This window comes from Chiloscyllium plagiosum, unplaced genomic scaffold, assembly GCF_037043375.1.
Source record: "Chiloscyllium plagiosum isolate Xiang-an unplaced genomic scaffold, Cpla_swu_hap1 HiC_scaffold_6, whole genome shotgun sequence".
NCBI classification, from domain to species: Eukaryota; Metazoa; Chordata; class Chondrichthyes; order Orectolobiformes; family Hemiscylliidae; genus Chiloscyllium; species Chiloscyllium plagiosum.
Window position 1 is genome coordinate 80,423,609 of NW_028270144.1, and position 21,486 is coordinate 80,445,094.

A 21,486-nucleotide genomic window follows, 5' to 3' on the forward strand; every position below is an offset into this window, starting at 1 on the left:
AACAGAGGAGTATGCCGAATTGGGAAAGGAAGGATTGAGTATAGTTTTCATTGTTAAGAAGTTCACCTATTTCCTTTACAGCAGGCACTTTGTGCTGCTGACAGACCACAGACTGCGCATCTCCCATTTTTGCTCACATACAGGAGTACTGTCAATGACGGCAGCATACCTGCAGAAATGGGCACTGGGTCTGTCAGCCTACTCACATGAAATCAGAAGCCATTCCTGAAGAAGGGCTCATGCCCGAAACGTCGATTCTCCTGCTCCTTGGATGCTGCCTGACCTGCTGTGCTTTTCCAGTAACACATTGTTCAGCAAATGAAATCAGATACCAACATCGGAGAACCATAGCAATGCAGATGCTTTGATAAAGTTACCATTAGTGGAAAAGAAGGATGTTGCCAACTGGAACCTGAAAATTATGTACTTTTCCCAGGAAGACAAAGTACCGGTGTCAGCGGGTTAGGTGTGGAACACCACCCAGAATGACCTGAGTGTAGTGGTGGACTTAGTCCTGAGTGGAACAACTTGTCATAGAAACCGTCCTTAACTGGGAGCTGTCTGTATCAGATGGGTGTTTAATGTGGGGAATGAGTGTTATTGTGTGGAAATAAAGGAGGAGGGGTGTTATGTATGTAGTTATGTGATATTGCCCCTTTAAGCGAGTGGGTCAGGTGACCTGGCACAGGAACTAGGAAAGGCAGTCTAGGACCGACTGAAGCTGAGGGGATGCACAGCAAGTTTACCCTATCTCATGTGCTATTTATAGTTCCGGTGAATCACAACTATTACAAATGTAGTATCTCAAAATTTGCAGATGATACAAAGGTGGGTGGAAGTGCGAGCTGTGAGGAGTGTGCAGAGATGGTGGAGTGTGATTTGGACAGGTTATGTAAGTGTTCAAGTGTGTGCTGTATAATGTGGGTAATATGAAGTTATCCGCCTAGGTAGCAAAAATAGGAAGGCAGATTATTATTGAATGGCTGTAAGTTGAGAGGGTGGAATGTTCAATGAGACCTGTGTGTCATTGTGCATTAGTTGCTAAAGTAGACAGGCAGTAAAGAAGGTAAAACTGTATCATGGCCTTCATAATGAGAGGATTTGAGTACAGGAACAAGGGTGTCTTGCTGCAACTTTGGTGATTGGTGAAGCTATACCTGGAATGTTGTATCAGTTTTGATCTCCTTATCTGAGAAAGGATGTTCTTGCCATTGAGGGAGCACAACAAAAGTTTACCAAATTGATTCTTGGGATGGCAGAACTGACACATCAGGTGAGGTTGAGTCGGTCAAGATTGTAGAAGAATATGGAAGGATCTTATGGAAGCTATAAAATTCTTTGAAGACAGACAGGTCAGAGGCAGGGAGGATGTTCCTGGTGGTGGGAGCGTCCAGAATCAGAAGGCATAGTTTAAAGATAAGAGGTAAACCTTTTAAGATTGAGATGAGGAAAATTGTCTTCACCCAGAGAATGGTGAGCCTGTGGAATTCACTACCACAGAAAGTAATTAAGGCCAAAACATGATGTGTTTTTGAGAAAGAGGTAGATATAGCCTGGTGAGAGGTATCAAAGATGTGAAGGAAAGGCGTGATTAGGGTATTGACGTCGATAATCAGCCATGATCATATTGAATGGTAGAGCAGGCTTAAGAGATCAAATAGTCTAGACCTACTCCTCTCTTCTATGATTCTATTAAGATGTGAGGGAGACTTCAAGATGTCCTGTTGGTATCTGGGGGTTTAAAGTATAGGTGTTTATAAAATATAGTGATAAGTCAGTGCTTTGATTAATTCTTGTATAGTAAAAGTTTTGTTTAAGAAGTGCATAGTTGTGGATCATAATTTCAGTTAAACACTGGGAGCTCAAACTTCTTTGTAAAGATTAATGCTCTCCCAAAAGATCGTAACACAGTACTGTCCAATAGCATTTGTTGAGTAATCATTTGCTTGCTGATGCTTAGACCGGGTTCAACCAGACCACTGCCCCAAGACCTTATTAAAGCTTTGGTCCAACTATGCATGAAAGAGCTGAATTTCTGAGGTAAGGTGAAAGCACCTTTAACATCATAGATCCTTGGCAAAATTGAAATCATTGGGAATTTGAGGTGAATCTCTGTACTGATTACAGTCATGTCAAGCACCTGAATGTTTGTATTGTTGGACGTCATTCATCTCAATCCTAGGACATTGTTGCATGAGATTCTCAGAGTTGTGCCCTCCTACACTCTACATTAAATCAGGGTTAATCCCTGACTTCATTGTAATGGTTGAATAGAGGATATGCCAGGCCATGAGATTGCAGATTGTGCTGGAGTACAATTCTGCTGCTGTTGATAGCTGACAGCACCTCCTGGATGCCTTGTCTTGAGTTGCAAGATCTGTTCAAAGTCTGAGCCATTTGGTACAGTGTGCTGTCACACAACAATGTGAAAGCAGGACTTTACCTCCACAAGGCCTATGTGGTGGTGACTCTTAGCAATACTGTCATAGATGCATCAATAGCTAGCTGGTTAATAAAGGACACAGCTGCTAGACTGGGTCAGTGGCAATAGTGAGGGTGCCAGCAACAGGGAAAAATATCATATCCTTATCAATAGCTAGCTGGTTAATAAGGATATGATATTTTTCCCTGTTGCTGGCACCCTCACTATTGCCACCGACCCAGTCTAGCAGCTGTGTCCTTTAGGACCTGACCAACTAACTAAGTAGTGCTGCTGCTGCTTGTTGTTGAAATGTCCCAGAGTACATTTGTGCCTTTGCTACCCTCAGTGCTTCCTCCAAGTGTTGTTCAACATGGAGGAATGCTGATTCAGCAGCCAAGGGAGGGTGGTATGTGGTACACAGCAGGAGCTTTCCTTACCCATGTTTAACTTGAAGCCGTGAGACTTCCTGAGGTACAGAGTTAATTTTGATGCCTCCCAGAACACCTCCCTCCCAACTGTATGCCACTGTGCCATCACCTCTGCTTGGCCTATCCTGCTGGTGAGACAGGACATATCCAGGAATGGTGATGGTAGTGTCTGGGAAATTGTCTGCTTTGATTTTGCGACTATGACTATATCAGACTGAGACCATTCTCCCAATTTTGGCACTAGCCACAAATGTTAATAAGGATGCCTTTGCGGATCAGTACAGCTTTTTCTACCATTGTATTTTCCAGTGTCTAGTTTGATGCTAGATGGTGCATTGGTTTCATTCCTTTGTTGAAACTTTGTACCCAGACAACTGATTGGCCTGCAAGGCCATTTCAGAGGACAGTTGAGAATCAACCACATTACTGTAGAACTGGACATACATTTAGGTCCGACCATGTGAGGGCAGCAGATTTCTTTCCCTGAAGGGCAGGAGTGAGGCAGAAGGGTTTTTCTGACAATGGACAATTATAAGGACATGAACGCAGAGCTCACAAAGGTGAATTAGCAATTCAGGTTAAGGGGTTGGTCAGTAGAGATACAGTGGCAAACATTTAAGAGGATATTTGAGAAATCACAAAATAGATACATTCCAACAAATAAGGAAAATTCTAAGGGACAGATCCACCTCCCATAATGAATGGGCAATGTCAAAAGGAAGTGTCAAATTAAAAAAAAACATTTACTTATTGAAAGGTGGCTGGTCAGAGGATTAAACAAAATATTTTTAAGAAAACAACAAATTACGAAAAGATTAATGGGGAGGGGGAGAATTAGAGTATGAAAGTTGACCAAAATTCTGAAAAAAAATTAGCAAAGTTTTTTCAGATATTTTAAAAAGAAAAGAGTAAACAAAGTAAGTGTTGGCCCTCTAGAAAATTAATCAGGGGAATGTGTAATGGAGTATAACGAAAAGCAGACAAATTGAACAGACACTTTGATCAGATATCAAGGTTACTTGTAGGGAGGATAGAAGTAACATCCCAGAAATAGGGGTAAATCAGTTCGTAAACTGTTAGAACTGTGAGGTACTAAACAAATTTCATCCCAGGGTCTTAAAACTAGAACTGGCTTGAGGCTGAATGGCCTACTCATTTTTCTATGTTCCTAAAAGAAGTAGCCAGTGAGATCGTTGATGTAAAAACAGAAGTTGCTGGAAAAGCTCAGCAGGTCTGACAGCATCTGTGAAGAGAAGTCAGAGTTAACATTTCAGATCCGATTACCTCTCCTCTGAGGGTCACCAGACCCGAAATGTTAACTCTGATTTCTCTTCACAGATGCTGCCAGACCTGCTGAGCTTTTCCAGCAACTTATGTTTCTGTTTCTAATTTACAGCATCCCGCAGTTCTTTCAGTTTTTATTTCGAGATTATTGATGCATTGGTTTAATTTCCCAAAAATCATTAGATTCTGTGAAGGTTTCTTTAGATTGGATTATAGCAAATGTAACTCCTTTATTCAAAATGGAAGGAAGGCAGAAAGCAGGAAACTATAGACCAGTTAGCTTAACATTTGTCATAGGGAAAATATTATTAAAATGTAATAATACGGAACCCGGATACATTCAAGGTAATGTTAGAACCCTCGCTGATTTTTCCTTAGTTTTACTTTTACTTTTTTATTATTTTTGGTTTAGAGCTGTGAACTAAGAGCTGTAAGGTGACCTTTGGACTGTGAACAGCAGTTTATGTTAAAAACAAGAGAGCATGCAAGCTGTTATTTGTTCATGAGGCCCAGTCTGAAAGTTATTTACGGTTGTTTCTTCTTTAAAAATCCTTAACCAAGTAGAAGATGTTTGGCATAAATGAGGTCAGTACTTGGGAATTGGCACCAGCAAGTCGAGGGGAGAACATGATAATCAAACAGATGGAGGGGCAAGAGTTTTTGAATTGTTTCGAATTGGAGTTTCTGACAGATGGACTTTGGCTGATGATGCTAAAGCATAAAGATTTGTAAGCTGTCTACCTTATCTCCCAGTACCAGCTGTTGAAAGTTCAGAGAATAGAATCTCAACTATAAGAGTTAAATGAATATTCCTTGGAGCCTACTGGAATCTATCTGCATTCATCATTGTCATCAGTAACCAAGCAAGATACAATCGCATGCGCCCATGAGATTACAAATCGTAGAAACAGTTTAAACATGAATTGGTCAGTTGCGTCTCATTTATTTTTCTTGTTTGATTTGTCCCCTACTTTTTTTTGTGTCTCTATCTTTCTGTGAAAGTGGGGAATATAATTAAAGAGGAATGGGTTTAAATCATAGATATTAATTAGATTACCTTATTGTTTCACTTTGCTCTGCCAAAGTTACTTTAATATTTTATATCTTTTGATTAAGCTATAATCCCTGGAGAGGAACCATGGGATCAATTTTGAGGGTAACTGAGTATTTTAATTTTATTGTGTTGCAAATACAGCGGTAGGAAGGCTGGTTTGATTCAGCTCTCCGTCTCCATTTTGTCATAGTAATCAAACTGAGCCAACATGTTTTTGTCATAGCAAAACCATGTTTCACTAATTTATTGGAGTTCTTTGAAGAAGTAGCTTGTGCAAGATAATTAGAAACCAGTGTACCAATTGTGTTTAGATTTCCAGAATGAATTTAATAAAGGTGTTGCATCAACGATTATTGTAGAATATAAAAGCCCATGCTGTAGGGAGTAAGATATTGGATAGAAGATTGGGCTGGCTTACAGAAAGCAGAGAATCAGAATTAATGGGTCTTTGTCAGGCTGGCAGGATGTCATAAGTGATGTGCCACAGGGCTCAGTGCTGGGACTCAACTTATTACAATTTATTTAACTGATTTGGTTGAAGAGAATGAGGGTAATGTAGCTAAATTTACTGATGACACAGGTGCACTTAGGAATATGAAACAAAAGCAGAAATTGCTGGGAAAGCAGCATCTGTGCAGCAAAAGCAGAGTTAATGTTTCCTGTCCAGTGACCTTCTTCAGAACTGATTGTAGGTAGGAAGAAGTTGATGTAAAAGTTGAAGATGGGGTGGAGAAAGGGGGGAGGAGTAAATGATAGCTGGAGATGAAGCCCAGAGAGAGAAAGAACAACAATTGGACAGACAAAGGAATGTGTAAAGGTCAACGTTGGGCCCAGCAATTTCTGTTTTTGTTTCTAATTTCCAGCACCCGCAGTTCTTTGCTTTTTTTTAAGACAGCAAGGTAACTTATGAAGAGGACATAAGAAGCCGACAAAGGGATGTAGGTTTAACAAATGAGCAAGGATTTGATAAGTGGAGCAAAATATGGGACAGTGGGAAATTGTCCATTTCAGCAAACAGAATTAAGAGGCCTTTATTTAAATGCTGAGAAGTTGAAGAGCTCTGAGATGCAGAGAGATTTGAGTGCATAAATCGGCAGAAGATTAGTATGCAGGTACAGCAAATAATCAGGAAGGTTAATAGAATATTATGTTTTGTAAGGGAAAATGAATGCAAGAGAAGGGAGGTTATGTTCAGTTCTACAGGCCTTTGGTGGGACCACATCTTAGAATACTGTGTGCAATATTTACTGGTCATCTTACCGATGGAAGGATTTGAGAGCATCTGAAGCTGTTTAGAGAATGTTTACTAGACTAATATTTGGAATGAGAGGACTGGCTCATGAGGAGAGGCTAGACTCTAGAGTTTAGAAGAGTCAGATGTGATTTAAGTGAAACATACAAGATGCTGACGGGACTTGACCAGATGGATGTTGTAGCGAATCTAGAACTATGAATCATTCTTTGAAACTAAGGGATTGCCCGCTTAAGACAGAGATGAGGGGGAAAAAAATTCTCCCAGAGGATTGTGGGTCTTTAGAATTCTCTTCCTCAAGGGGATGTGAATGCAGAAACTTTAGATATTTGTAAAGTGGAGCTACATAAATTGGTGATTACCAAGTGGTGAAAGATTATTAAGGGTATTCAGGAATATGGAATTGAGGTTAATATCAGATCTTATTAAAAGGAAGAACGTAGCTGGAAGGGCTGAGTGACTTACTCTTGTTCCTTGTTTGCATGTTTTTATTAGCGACGTATTTTTTGATTATGAAGCAGGCTATTCTTGCTACGAACTTGTCTGTCATATATTTTATTAGCACTTTGGGTTTACACTTACAATGAAAGGCTCAAACATGGCAATATTGACTCTGGATTGGTAAGCTAACTGCACCCACTTTAGGTTTTGTGATGTTTTTGCAACATTGACAGAGTAAATAATACAGGGAAAAGAGAGGGCAACAGGAATAGAATAACTACCTTCAATTGAAGAGGTAGCAGTGATACAAAATGTCAGAACCAGTGGCTGCCTTTAGTCCTGTCATTTTCATCACTTTGTTTCGCACTACTAATCTAAGCAGAACCACAGCTTCTTGCTACTGGGACTACTGTCAACAGATCTTAATGGCATGAATTAAAAACTGGAAGTACAGCACCTGAGTTGCATGATGCACAGTTATGGGAATTAGAAAGGAATTCATATCCACAGAAGAATTCTTTCAATAAAATAGAGTGTTAATTTTCATACATACATAATCAAATCATAAAGTAATTGCCTGCTGGTGAAAATGCAATGCCCAGTTGTGAGAGGAAAATGCTAATGAAAAATATTAACATTGGAATAATTAGGGCAGTCACTGTGGATGTTTTCCACTTTTGCTTATAATTGTTTAGTTTGAATTGTTCTCCAAGGGAAATTCTTTTTCAAAATACAAAGCAAAAAGAAAGCAGTGATTGCATCATTCCCATGTACAAGTATGTACACACCTATTTTTATTGAAGTACCCATTGACAAACCAAAGCAATCCTGAAACCAACCACTAGAACATGAATAGAAGTAATTCTTGGACATTTTCCCTGATTTATTCATTCCTCTTACAATGGTTTCAATTGCCCAGATTTTGGTGAAACTATCAGTGTTCACTATCATTATAACTGTGAAGCCAACAGGAACTTCAGATACTGCACATTTACAGTTAAGCACAGAAGTCCAGATGATCACAAAGTCCTTGATAAAGTTATGTCTCGCTGATCAATGAGTAACTGGGCTTTTAGTATGCCAGACTGCAATTAATTCTGCACAACATCTCTAGCTCTGAACAATTAATTTTATACTAAAAAGATTACATTTAATAATTATTTTAGTTAGTAGATATCAATTATTAACAATATTATTCACAAGATCAATATTTGGATATTGAATAATCACTTTTATACTGTTAACATTTTGCATTAAGATGAGGTTTGCCCTAAAACACCACCAAAACATTTAATTCAGTTCACATGCTGTTCTACCTGCATTCACAGAGACATGCGCATTGCAGACAAGGGATATATAGGGTACATTACCTATGTGGAGAAAGTGAGGTCTGCAGATGCTGGAGATCAGAGCTGAAAATGTGTTGCTGGAGAAGTGCAGCAGGTCAGGCAGCATCCAGGGAACAGGAGAATCGACGTTTCGGGCATAAGCCCTTCTTCAGGAATTCCTGAAGAAAGGCTTATGCCCGAAACGTCGATTCTCCTGTTCCCTGGATGCTGCCTGACCTGCTGCACTTCTCCAGCAACACATTTTCAGCTACATTACCTATGTGTCAGATGACAAACTGACACTTTTACATGTCGCTGTCTTTGAAAACCAGCTTATGGATTCACAGGAAAGAAGCAATGTAGAAGTGGTGTATTGCATTGACACATCAGAAAAAAGACTAATACACATATCTTATTTGTTGACAGTATCCTATAAGGACTGTTTTGATTATCAAAAGACCATAAGACATAAGACCTCTTCAAAGAGGTCATGGCTGATATGATAATCCCCAACTCCACTTTCCTGCCTTTTTTCCATAATCCTTGATTCCCTCACTGATTAAAAATCTGTCTATCTCAACCACTAATATAGTTAACAACTCGGTCTTGGCAGCTCACTCTGGCAAAACAGATTTTCTTCCTCAGGAAGAAATGTCAGTCAAGGACACTCAGCCCCCAATCTTTAGGTAAACATCCTCCAAGGTGAGGAATTGCTGAGCAGAAACTGATAGCCAAGTTCTGTACCCATGAAGACAGCAACAACTGTGATCTTGGATTGATGTCACGCTGCATGTGACCCCACCACACTTATGTATCTGTAACATCTTCCTTACTGTCCTGTTTTGATACCATTACCTTAATAAATTGTTATGATCTTTCTACCTTAATTAGTTTGTACAATTTTGGATTATTTATAACTTTGGTTAGACCCTCGACGTGTGATTCTTATACCCATTATGTTATTCTAGTCATTTGCTTTGTCTCCAGCACCATCTTATTTTTTAATTCTTTTTAATTATCTTTCTGCCTCATTTATTCGGATTATAGGTCATCCTTTCGCTTGTAATTCAGCTGTTGATACTTCACTCACATTATCTGACACTCTTGATCACCTACAGAGACCTATTATTCAACCTGTCGACACTCCACTTACACCATTTCTATGAATTTCTATTCTATCTGCCCATTGATCTCTCTGCCTATAAATTCTGTGCCTGTATGCTTCTCTCTCGTTTTACTTGACACAGGGGCAACAGTTCAAAAGCTTGTGATTTCAAATAAATCAGTTGGACTATAACCTGGTGTCGTCTGACTTCTGAATTTATTTAAGTGCTGTCTATAGGGCCTTAAAAGATAGCATTTACGTTTTCTTTATTTTTCATTTTATTCCTTCAAAATTATGTCTGTGATATATTAAACAAAGTAAAATAGATTTTAAAGCCCTTTATCAAAGTTATTGATAGGGATTTCCATTTTGCCACCTCACACCACGTCACAGGCAATATTCCAGTGTTGACAATTATGCCACCACCACCTTCTGTCCAGAGGTTATTCAGTTGCTGTGGTTCTCCTCTGATTGATCTAGCGTAGTGGATGAGTTCTGGAAAGTTATTTCTTGGTTTGTACCTAAATTTTTAAAAATTAATTAACACTCTGACCATTCTAAACCTTTCTCTTAGGCCTCCTTCCATGGCAGGTTGGCAAAACATTGGTAAACTATTATAAACTTCTTCTTTGAGCTGAAGAAGCATTTGCAGCAAGCCAGTTTGATTTAACAACTTGTTATGAAGGAATGGTTGTAGGTGCTGGATTGTGCAAAGATCAGAAAATAAGATCCTTCCTTGATACTGAGAAACCCACAACCACCTGGACTTATTTCTGTTTTCATTTCAGTTAACAATTCCAACTATCCCTTTTGAACTGACATTTCCTTTTTGAGTGAATATGGCAGCAATTTATATCAATTTGACTGGTCAATTTCAAGGCTCAGTGGATTATTTTACAAATCAACTTATCAAAGATAGGTATCTAGGTTGTTGAGAGTTCAACTGCAACAAACTTACAAGCACTTGAGACAATAAATAGTAATTAGTTTTAATCAACCTTTTTTTTCAAACAGCAAAGCCTTAAGTCCAACCCATCATGTACCGTCATAAAGTTCTTTGACTCTTAAAAATGTTAGGAGATGTTTTTGTCCTGTAATTGCAAATGCCACCTGTTTAAAAATAATATAAAAGATCAATTAAGATAAAACCAAATTGATTAGTCATACAAATGGGAGGTGTGTTCCAGTTCAGAGCCAAAGAAACTACATATGTTTGCTCATCTTGAACAATTTAGAAACTTTTCCAAATTCTAAGCTTTCAAAAATTAGGTACTCAAATTGCCCTTTTGTCCCAATATGTAAATCTAATCATCCCCACCCCAGCCCCCACTATTCACCCTCCCCAGCTTCTTAAGTTTAAAATCAGTCTGAGTGTCTTTAATTAACAGCATCCAAGCACAAAGCCAGCCCACATCTGTGCATTCAGATCCAGATTAGAATTTTCATATGTTCAAAAAACAATTGAGTTTCAATTTTAATCTGACATTTCTACTCAAATTTTAGTATTTACAACATTTCCTTTTTTTTCAATTACTTCCTACTTAATCTAGAACTCCCATTCTGAACTTTGCTTCAAACTCAATATAGTAAAATGTGCTAGTGCATTATCATAATTTCAAAAAGCAAATGAACTTAAAACATACATCATTCACACAAAATCATTTTTACACACACATTCATTTAACATTTAAAATTGCTGATTTACATAAAAACCCATCTGGTACACTAATGTCCTTTTGGGAAGGAAACTACCATCCTTACCTGGTCTGGCCTACATCTGGCTCCAGATCCATAGTAAGATTCTTAATTGCCCTCTGGGCAGTTGGGGATGGGTAATAAATGCTGCCTAGTCAGCAATACCCTCATCCTGTGAATGAACAAAGGAAAAAAAAATTGGGTGGGAAAGCTATTAAAGATTCAATAAGTCATCATGTTCATAGAGTTTGTTACAGATGAAGATAATGCCTTCAGTTTTCCAATGTTTTAACTTGAATAATTGTGACTTATTTAGGAATCAATAACAGAAAAGCAATCTGTACACATTCTGTGGAGGAGATGAGAAATATCACTTAAGTCATCCTAATTAAAATCACAAATGACATTCATTTTGAGATCCCTTCTTGATTTTCACAGTACCCTAGTCAGTTGATGAATCTGATGACAGTCCTGGGTTTATGTTTCTGCTGCACTTCCTCCACCAGATTTGTAAGATGTCCTAAATATTGTCAATTCCCCAAGCTGTCTGGCTGGTTCAACTATCCTATTATATGTGTGATCGGTTTTATCTCTTGGTCATTTTGATTCTCAGCCATTCTTTTCCACAGTTCAGTCCTGATGAGTTAGTTGGCTGTTTCACTCAATTAAATAGCTTGCTGCAGCGATTTCCTAAATTCATTTGTTGTCTATCACAATATTATACAAATAACATCAGTATAGTTTAAAGGCCTCTGTTTGTGCATCCTACCTAGCTACATGGAATGTCCAATAAACAGATTAAAATGTCTTGTATTGTACCTCTTCCATAATTTTGTGCAAAGGTTTTGTATTACACTGAAGGATAGAATATAGGAGTGGGAGTCGGCCATCTGGCCCTTCGAGCCAACTCTGCCTTTCAGTGTGATCAAGCTGATCATCCAACTCAGTGCCCTGTTCCTACTTTCTCTCCATGTCTTTTGATTACTTTGGTCCTAAGTACTTAGGGGGAGGTGATGGCCTAGTGATATTATCAATAGGCATTAATCCATAGACCCAGGTAATGTCCTGGGGACCCACATTCAAATCATGCCATGGCAGATGGTAGAATTTGAATTCAACAAAGCTGGTATTAAGAGTCAAATGATAACCATGAAATCATTGCCGATTGTTGGCAAAACCCCATCTGGTCTCTGATGTCCTTTAAGGAAGGAAATCTGTCAGACTTACCTGGTCTGGCCTACGTGTGATTCCACATCCTCGGCAATGTGGTTGATTCTCAATTGCCCTTTGGGTAATTAGAGCCTGGTCTGGCCAGCAGTGTTCACATCCATGAATTGATTTTTTTTTTTAATTCATCTACATCTTTCTTGAAAGAACATAGAACGTTAAAGCACAGTACAGGCCCTTCGGCCCTCGATGTTGCGCCACCCTGCCATACCAATCTGAAGCCCATCTAATCTATGCTAGTCCATGTACGTCCATATGCTTGTCCAATAATGACTTAAATGTACTTAAAGATGGCGAATCTACTACTGTTGCAGGCAAAGCAATCCATACCCTTACTACTCTGAGTAAAGAAATTACCTCTGACATCTGTCCTATATCCATCACCCCTCAATTTAAAGCTATTCCCCCTCGGCCTCGCCGTCACCATTCTTGGAAAAAGGCTCTCCCTATCTAACCCTCTGATTATCTTGTATATCTCTATTAAGTCACCTCTCAACCTTCTCTCTAATGAAACCAGCCCTCAAGTCCCTCAGCATTTCCTCGTAAGACCTTCCCTCCATTCCAGGCAACATCTGAGTAAATCTCCTCTGCACCCTTTCCAAAGCTTCCATATCCTCCTTATAATGTGGTGACCAGAACTGTACACAATACTCCGAGTGCAGCTGCACTAGAGTTTTGTACAGCTGTAACATAACCTCATGGTTCCAGAACTCGATCCCTCTATTAATAAAAGCTAAGACACTGTATGCCTTCTTAACAACCCTGTCAACCTGGATGGCAACTTTCAAGGATCTGTGTACCTGGATACCGAGATCTCTTTGCTCATCTACACTACCAAGAATCATACCATTAGCCCAGTACTTTGCATTCCGGTTACTCCGACCAAAGTGAATCATCTCACACTTGTCCGCATTAAACTCCATTTGCCACCTCTCAGAAAATTTTCATCTTTTTCGCCTCAACAAATGGCAGAGGATTCCGGAGGCTCACCTCTCTCTGGGTGAAGAAATTCTCCTCACCTCTGTTGTAAAAGGCTTATCCCTGACTGCTGGTTCTGAACTCCTTGGTCATTGCATGCATCCTTTCTGCATCTATCCTGTCCAGTTAGCTAATTATTAACTTGACACCTGTGAATTAGTTCAGATTAATCATATTAAGATGATTTTGTTTGAATTGTTGAAGGTACATTACAGTGTGTTCATCCACTTCCAGTTCAATGTCTCACCTTCAGATGTACAAAACTAAGATGATTTGAACTTTATTTTATTTACTAGGAAACTATTCTGGATGATAATCATCATGTTGCTGTTGCACTTGGCAAACCAGACATGTTTGGCAAATATGCTGTACAGGTAATTAAAGCTACTGACTATTGCATAGTATTTAGGATACAAATAGTCTGTTCATTCCAGCAGATTTGGTGTCTACTATTTTCTAATTTAAAAAGTATTAAAAAGGAAAAAAATATTGCAAGGTATTTGGGCTTCACTGCCCAGGCCAGCTTTCATGTCTGTTTTCAGATTTTCCTTTAACTGAGTGCACTGCTATGCTTTTTAAGGAAGCTGGGGCGGGATGAATTGGCAGGTTTTCAAAAGGAGCATTTCGATTGCATAAATGGGGATAAGCTATTTTTGCTGTGAAGAGTCAGGAGTTCCATAGCGTAACACTGTAACGCAGAAAAGCAGGGAGAGAGGTTCATTTCTCTCCTCTACTCAATAATGAATTGTTGGACTTGAAGTGCTTTTACCAGGAATAATGGAAATAAGACCAGAATTTATTTTTAAAACAAAATTGATCAAGATTTGAGAAAAAAAGAGACTTGGGGTGAAATGCATTGCCATTTTAGAGAACCTGAAATGTCATGATAGGCCAAAAGGTGCTATAAAATTTATAAGTAACACAAAGAACTATCCAAAAGATGAGTGGTGAAATATAAAGTTAAAAATCACACAACACCAAGGGAAGTCCATTGGGTTTACATCAGGAGCAGTGCTCCGAAAGCTAGTGCTTCCAAATAAACCTGTTGGACTATAATCTGGTGTTGTCCCAAGCCTCCAACTTGGCACCGCCCTCTGGATCTGTCCATCACTGCCCCCTCTGATCTATCACTTTCTCCCTCACCTTCATCCACCTATCACTTTCTCAGTTACCTCCCCCCAAATCCTGCCCCCTCCCATTTATCTCTCAGCCCTGACCCACAAGCCTCATTCCTGATGAAGGAATTATGCCCTAAATGTCGATTCTCCTCCTCCTTGGATGCTGCCTGACCTGCTGTGCTTTTCCAGCACCACACACTCGACTCTGATGTCCAGCATCTGTGGTCTTCACTTTCTCCTCCTTAATGAAGAGTCTGTCGAATTTTTAAACATAATTAATTGAATTTGTAGAATCATTGTTCGATAACTTGCATTTATGCAGCATTTTACTATCTCTCTAATGCATTCCAAAGTGCTTCACATAACTGAATTAGACAACTTGCTTGATGGGACATCTGCTTTGTTTGGTGAAAGGTCTTACACATGACAATGAGATAAATGGCCCTGTTGGATGAGAGAAGAATGGACATTCTATGAGTTTCATGATCTTCTTTGAAAGGGATTTTTAATTTTCATGTGGACAGTCACGCACTGAAGGGGCAACCTAGATTAAATGCTGAAGCAATGAAGTGGAACTTAAACTATAATTTCTGTTTGAAGGAAAGAGTGCTCCTAATTCAGCCAAGTTGACACTTGTTTACAATAAACTCCATTGCTTGGCGTTCACCGGCACTCAATTTAAAATCATACTTGAGGTTACCAACCCATGCTTTGAATAATAGTTCAGCTTCACCATAATCTGTTAAGGCCCTGCTGCATGATATTGCTTTGTTTACTGCATTGCACATTTAATAATAAAAGTAATTCACAAATGGTCACTGTCAATGTTACAGATTTTGTAACACCATTTAGTAACACTTTGGCATGCACGTGAAAGTGCAATGTAAACTTATAATTGATGTACATAACAATAATGCTGTTTCGCAAAAAGGTTTTGACTTCCAGTAAAAGCAAACTTGGGACATGCAACAGTGTTCTTGGATATCCCTGTGCAATTGCTGGCCCCTCTGCCATTATTATTTTTGAAAGAGCTATTAGACCTGAGACCGCTTGCAATCACCACATCACCTCAGCAAAACTGTTGTGGCTTTGTAGAATTCATATGTTGTTCCACTATGAAACTAATATTTGCTGTAGGTCCTGTTTTTTTTTCTTCCCAAATCAATTCAGTGTCCATCTTGAGAAATTGACAATGCATTTTACTTCAAGTTCTCTATCTAAAAAACTAATCAGCTTACCAACTGTTTGTTAGAAATGCACCTCATTTGGTTTGTCTCAAGTACCACCTTATTTTTAACTTTTTATAGTTATCTTTTTGCCTCATTTAATTGGAATAGAGGTCATCCCTTCACTTGTTATTTTTTACTGTTGATACTTTACTCACACCATCTGACAGTCTTGATCACCTGCACAGACCTATTATTTGGCCTGACGACACTCCACTCACACCATTTGTTATGATCTTTTGATCTCTGTGCCCATAAATTCTATGTCTGTGTGTTTCTCTCTCACTTCACTTGATGAAGGGGCAATGCTCCGAAAGCTTGTGATTTCAAGTAAACCTGTTGGACTATGACCCGGTGTCGTCTGACTTCTGACCTTGTCCACCCCAGTCCAATGCCGCCACCTCCACATTATGAGTAATCAGTCATGTAGGAGTGAGATGAGATATTTCTTTGTATAAAGGGTTGTGAATCTCTGAAATTTCCTACTCCCAAGTGCTTTGGATGGTGTATCTATGACTGAAATTGACTTTTGGACACAAATGGAATTGTGGGAAAATGAAATTGATGTCAAGAATGAGCTATGAGATTGTTGGATGGTAGAGCAGGCTCAAAGGTCTAAATGGCCTAACTCTGCCCCATATAAATTATTTGTATTCTAACCTTTCTATATATTGTGACCATTAAGGAGCTAACTTTCATTCCATATTTATTAATGAAATTTAAATTCCATCAGAAATGTGGTGCGATTTGAATTCATGTCCTCAGAACATTAAGCCTGGGCCTTTGGATTACAAATCTTCTAATGTTATCACAATGCCACCAACTCCCATAATGCTGCATACATTACATTATATCCCAAGAATTTTGTGAATAAGTGTAAGATACTTTGTTAAATGGTTTTCCAAGTATTAAGCGATCTGTCTTTCACTTAAATAACTACTCTTAATGTACTAAGTTAAAAATCACACAACACCAGGTTATAGTCCAACAGGTTTAATTGGAAGCACACTAGCTTTCGGAACGTCGCTCCTTCATCAGGCACTACCACCTGATGAAGAAGCGGCACTCCGATAGCTACTGTGCTTCCAAATAAACCTGTTGGACTATAACCTGGTGTTGTGTGATTTTTAACTTTGCACACCCCAGTCCAACACCGGCATCTCCAAATCATGACTCTTAATGTAAACATTTTTGTTTTTTAGGTACAAGAGGATATTAATCAAGAACCACCCCAGTTCACACTTTTGTCCTTTAAGGATCTAATCTCATCAGCCATTGTTATGGCACCAGAGGATCCTGGGCACTGGGAGAATTTTCAAGCCAAGCACAAAAAAGCAAGTCGTCAACATCGGATGCCTGTATGACATTACTGTAAGGAGCAAAACTATCAGTAATGTATCTTGGGTATCTTAATCACAGAACCTTGGACAACCAAAAGAGACAATGCACATTTAAATCTATTATTTCCAATTCCTCAGAAAGAGTTTTTCTTCAGCATTTTACAGAATGATGTGCTCTTTGGTTTTGAGTTCATGATTTATGATGCTGAGTGTGACATTGTTATATTGATGGCTTTTTATTTGACGATGTGCTTTTGAAGAGCAAAAGTGAAAACAAAAATATCTTTATTACAACCAAATGGACATGAAGGAATAGACTATTCTTTCAGATGATTCATGAAGAAATCAACTACTTGGTGAAGGGCTAACTGCAGTAAAAATACGTAAGATTCACTGCTGCAAGAGAAATCCAGAGAAGCAATTTCTTGCCTTGCATAGGCAACATATTAGGAAGTACCTAACCTTACAATTCTTCTTTATTCTTGACATTTGCTGCATCCTACAGGACTAGATGTGGCCATCTGACAATGACAGGGATACAGCAAGATAAGTGCTGTCCCTTCAAATGATTTCAATGTTCTCACCATATAAATATAACCCCTTCCATCATGATATAGAGTGTACACCGTCTGATGAGCCTCAGTTTGTTTTTTATTATGGTAGAAAACACTTATCACATGTGCCTCAAATTAGTGAATGGGCATCATCTAAATTTCAAATCAAGTTACATAAACTAAGTGTTTACTGTTTCACATATAACCAATTTCATATTCAGTTTTCTCTTCCATACGTGATATGATTTTTTGCTGAATTTGCTGAAAGAGCCAACTGGTTCCCTGCCTTGTTTTCAGTCAAAGATAGTTCTGCATGTAATTTCCCATATTGTAAGGGGTTGAGTGAAATTAACTCAAAACAATTCTAAGGAATTTTACAAAGGGAACATGTTTTGGTGCCACCTAACACTGATGATGCCCATTCATTCTTGCTCCTCCTACTCCACAAACCCCACCCCTCTCTCTCCACATCACAGAAAGTAGCTCAGAAATATAGAAACACAGAAAACAGAAGCAAGAATAGGCCATTCAGCACTTCAAACCTTCTCTGCCAAATCAATATGATCAGTACTTAGCATCCTGCTCCCACTTTCTCCCTTTCCTTTGATCCCTTTAGCCTAAGAACTGTATCTAATTCAGTGAAAATATTCATATTTTTGGCCTGAACTGCTTTTGTGACAGAGAATTCCACAGGCTAACCACTCTCTGGATGAAGAAATTTCTCCCCATCTCAGTTCTACATGGTCTACCTCATATCTTTAGGCTCTGACTCCTGGTTCTGCATTCCCCAGTCATCTAGACCCTGTCTAATCCTGTTAGAACTTTGTAAGTTTGCCCAACATCCCCTCATTCTTCTAAACTCCACCACACAGAAATTAATACTTTTTAAAATAATCTTTGACATAAATCCTTTTTATTATAACCAAAACCTGTGTATAATTCTCTTTTGCTAGCACATAATCTAATAATGAGGCACCTAATTTGTTGGTTACTTATTCTGAGCCTTGAACATCTTAGTGTGTCGGTATCTTGTGTGTTTTTCTCAACACTGCTTCCAGTTTGGTAATCTTTTTTATGTTTACTAATAATTAGTAAACATAATTTCTTTTGCTTTTACTCTTTTTTTTCCCTTGCTGGCGAAGTCCAGCCAGTCCTCTTTGTGTACCTCACCTTCCTAAGGTTTACAATGTTGGTTCAGTAATTCACTTTATTAGAACCCAGTCTGAATATTTTTGTTCATTTGCAGTCCAGTTGCACAGTTCAATTCCACTTTTTCTTAAGAACCAAGTTTATCAGCAAGCAACAGTAGAAAGCTAACCTTATGCAAGACTGATTCAATCTTGTCTCCAAATACCTGTATAAAGAAGTACTGTGGAAAATAATTAGCTTTTCTATCAAATTACTGGAGCTCTAGGAAACAGGAAACTGTATCTAATTATATTTACGAAGGCTGAGGGGAGAAAAGCCTTTAAGCAACAGTGTTTTAATTGGTTGATTTGTATATCTCTACTTTAACTTGGTATTTACAATTCCTCCCAGCCCTTCAGGAATATTAGAGCAATCTATGAAATTCAGTAATTCCTAATAATTAATGAATGCTTCTTGGAGGTAGTATATGCACATGTTTGCAGGTTCTTTGATGTGGAACTAACATCAAGTGATGAGAAAAGTTGGTGGTTCAGAGATGCTTGGATAAACCTTCATGATCAATTGAAAATGAATGGGGTTATACTTGAGGCTTGAATAGATTATTACTGGGATCTGCATTTTATATGTACCAGCACTTTATACACCATTTTTCTTTGCATAATCATTATTTTTACTGAAATAAATACATTACATTTTAAACATTAATGCTTCAGGGTGTTTTAATACAACCAGGAAATATGAAGTAATATTGATGAACATATTTAAATGTATCTATGGATCACAAAGCATAAAATGATTTACGTTGTGACTGCTGCTGTAGCAGGTTTTTAATGACTTGTAGCTGTCAAATTTAGATCTGTCCAGATTGACATGATATGACCTTCATTCTGTGCAGAATCACTCAGTGAAGATGCACTCCAGCTTTCTGACTGGGATTTTAATACAATATGAGAAAGCATGCTGTCAATCTCCAAGAGGCTACGTGAAGAACAGCAACAGGCTGTTTCAGTATTTATCCACAACTGTCTCTGAAGTCATGTTAAGCACAGAAGTCAACAGCTGAATTTTTTCAGCCATGTCAGCCCCTGCTGGGAATAGGTCACAGTTCAATTGTTTGTGATTAATCCTTTGGCCAAATGATCACTGGGGAAAAAGAAGAAAAATTAAAACATGAAAACATATAAACACATTTGGCTGATAGAATCTATTGCAGGTTTGTTCAAATTGCAAAGCTTGACAATTTATAAACATAGAACCATAGAACATTAGTATTGTAAATACCAACAATTTTTATTCAGACATTTGATATCATAAAATGTCCAAAGGTATGTCATGGGAGTAATAACAAAGAGATTGATTAAAGGATTGTCTTAAAGGTGCAGTCATAAGTGGAGATAGAAGATGTTTAAAAATAATTCTAAAGCTTTAGGTCACGATAGCTGAAAACTCAGTTGCCAATGGTGAAGCATAAAAATGAGCCACTGCAATATTATGCATGGTCTCCATACCTTCTTTACCTGTGCATCTAGCTGTTGATTTTCTTTGTGCAAAGTAACTTGTTTATGAAGCAATTTAGAACATATTCAGGATGTCCCAAATTATTTCAATTGAGGTGTAGTGACTGTTGTGGATGCATGTAGCAACCAATTTGCACCCATCACGATTCCACAAATGGGAAATTAGATGATTGGCCAGTTCATGTGTTGTTTGGTGCTTCTGATTTGGAAAACATGTTGATCTGGTTGCTTGGAGAACTTGCTTCTCTTTAAATAATATTTTTTGTCGATTTGGAAACATCTACAATCAGCAGAATTAGGCTAATTAGGCTTCTTCTCTCACTTTCTCTTTCTGCCTCTGCTCCCCAACCCATCCAAATACTTCAGCAATTGCCTAAAATAACAGTTCATGTTAGCAATAAATTGTCAGGGTGCTCCAGTCTACCTAAGAACTACCAAGTGAAATCTGCTAACAATTCTGCTTTTAGAAGTAATATTGTTTTCTTTACAGCTGCAATTAGTGATTTTGCAATTGCAGAGGATGCACTTCCTGCCCATGCACAGTTGCAATATTAATAATAAACCCCCAAAGCTACCACTGATTAGCTCCTAATAATTGGCTAAATCTCACATCTAATTACTGAGAGTTGCAAGTAATAAAAACAGAAGTGAACATGAACTCCTCTTGGCACTAATATCATATGCTGAAAATGTGTTGCTGGAAAAGCGCAGCAGGTCAGGCTGCATCCAAGGAGCAGGAGAATCGACGTTTTGGGCATGAGCCCTTCTTCAGACATGAGGCAAGTGTGCCAAGCAGGCTCTCTTCCTCCCTCTACAAGGATTTCAGTGAGTCCCTCTCTCACTGCACACCCCAGGTCATCTCCTCTGCCTATCACCCTCACCTTAACCTCCTTCCACCTATTGCATTTCCAATGCCCCTCCCCCAAGTCCCTCCTCCCTACCTTTTATCTTAGCCTGCTTGGCACACTTTCCTCATTCCTGAAGAAGGGCTCATGCCCAAAACGTCGATTCTCCTGCTCCTTGGATGCTGCCTGACCTGCTGCGCTTTTCCAGCAACACATTTTCAGCTCTGATGTCCAGCATCTGCAGTCCTCACTTTCTCCACTAATATCGTATGCTCAATCACTACCAAATACACAAAACTATATTGTTAAGCTGTTCTCAGATTGTAATTACTCTAAGCCAATATCTTTCAAATTCACTTTTTTACATGAAAAGTTTGAATTTTCCAGTATTTAAACTAATCTGAATGATGTTATCCTCAGTACTAGCCATTCCAATACTAGCAGAGAAACTAAAAGGAAAAAGAGATAGCCTTTGTGATAATTGTATACGTAACATAAAAAAAATTATATGATTTGGAAATAA

The 21,486-nt window shown here is 38.5% G+C and overlaps 1 protein-coding gene across 2 annotated transcripts in view; it reads left to right on the forward strand.

The window, feature by feature from the left end:
• Window positions 1–19,302, forward strand: part of aasdhppt (aminoadipate-semialdehyde dehydrogenase-phosphopantetheinyl transferase) — a 79,424-nt gene extending 60,122 nt beyond the window's left edge. The window contains exons 5-6 of one of the 2 annotated variants that reach the window (XM_043691826.2): window positions 13,511–13,588; window positions 16,761–19,302. In XM_043691826.2, coding sequence (XP_043547761.2) covers window positions 13,511–13,588; window positions 16,761–16,922 — 240 coding nt within the window. In that variant the 3' untranslated portion in view covers window positions 16,923–19,302. The remainder of the gene's footprint in view (window positions 1–13,510; window positions 13,589–16,760) is intronic. The other variant, XM_043691827.2, reaches the window with a different exon arrangement.
• The last annotated feature ends 2,184 nt before the right edge of the window (window positions 19,303–21,486 follow it).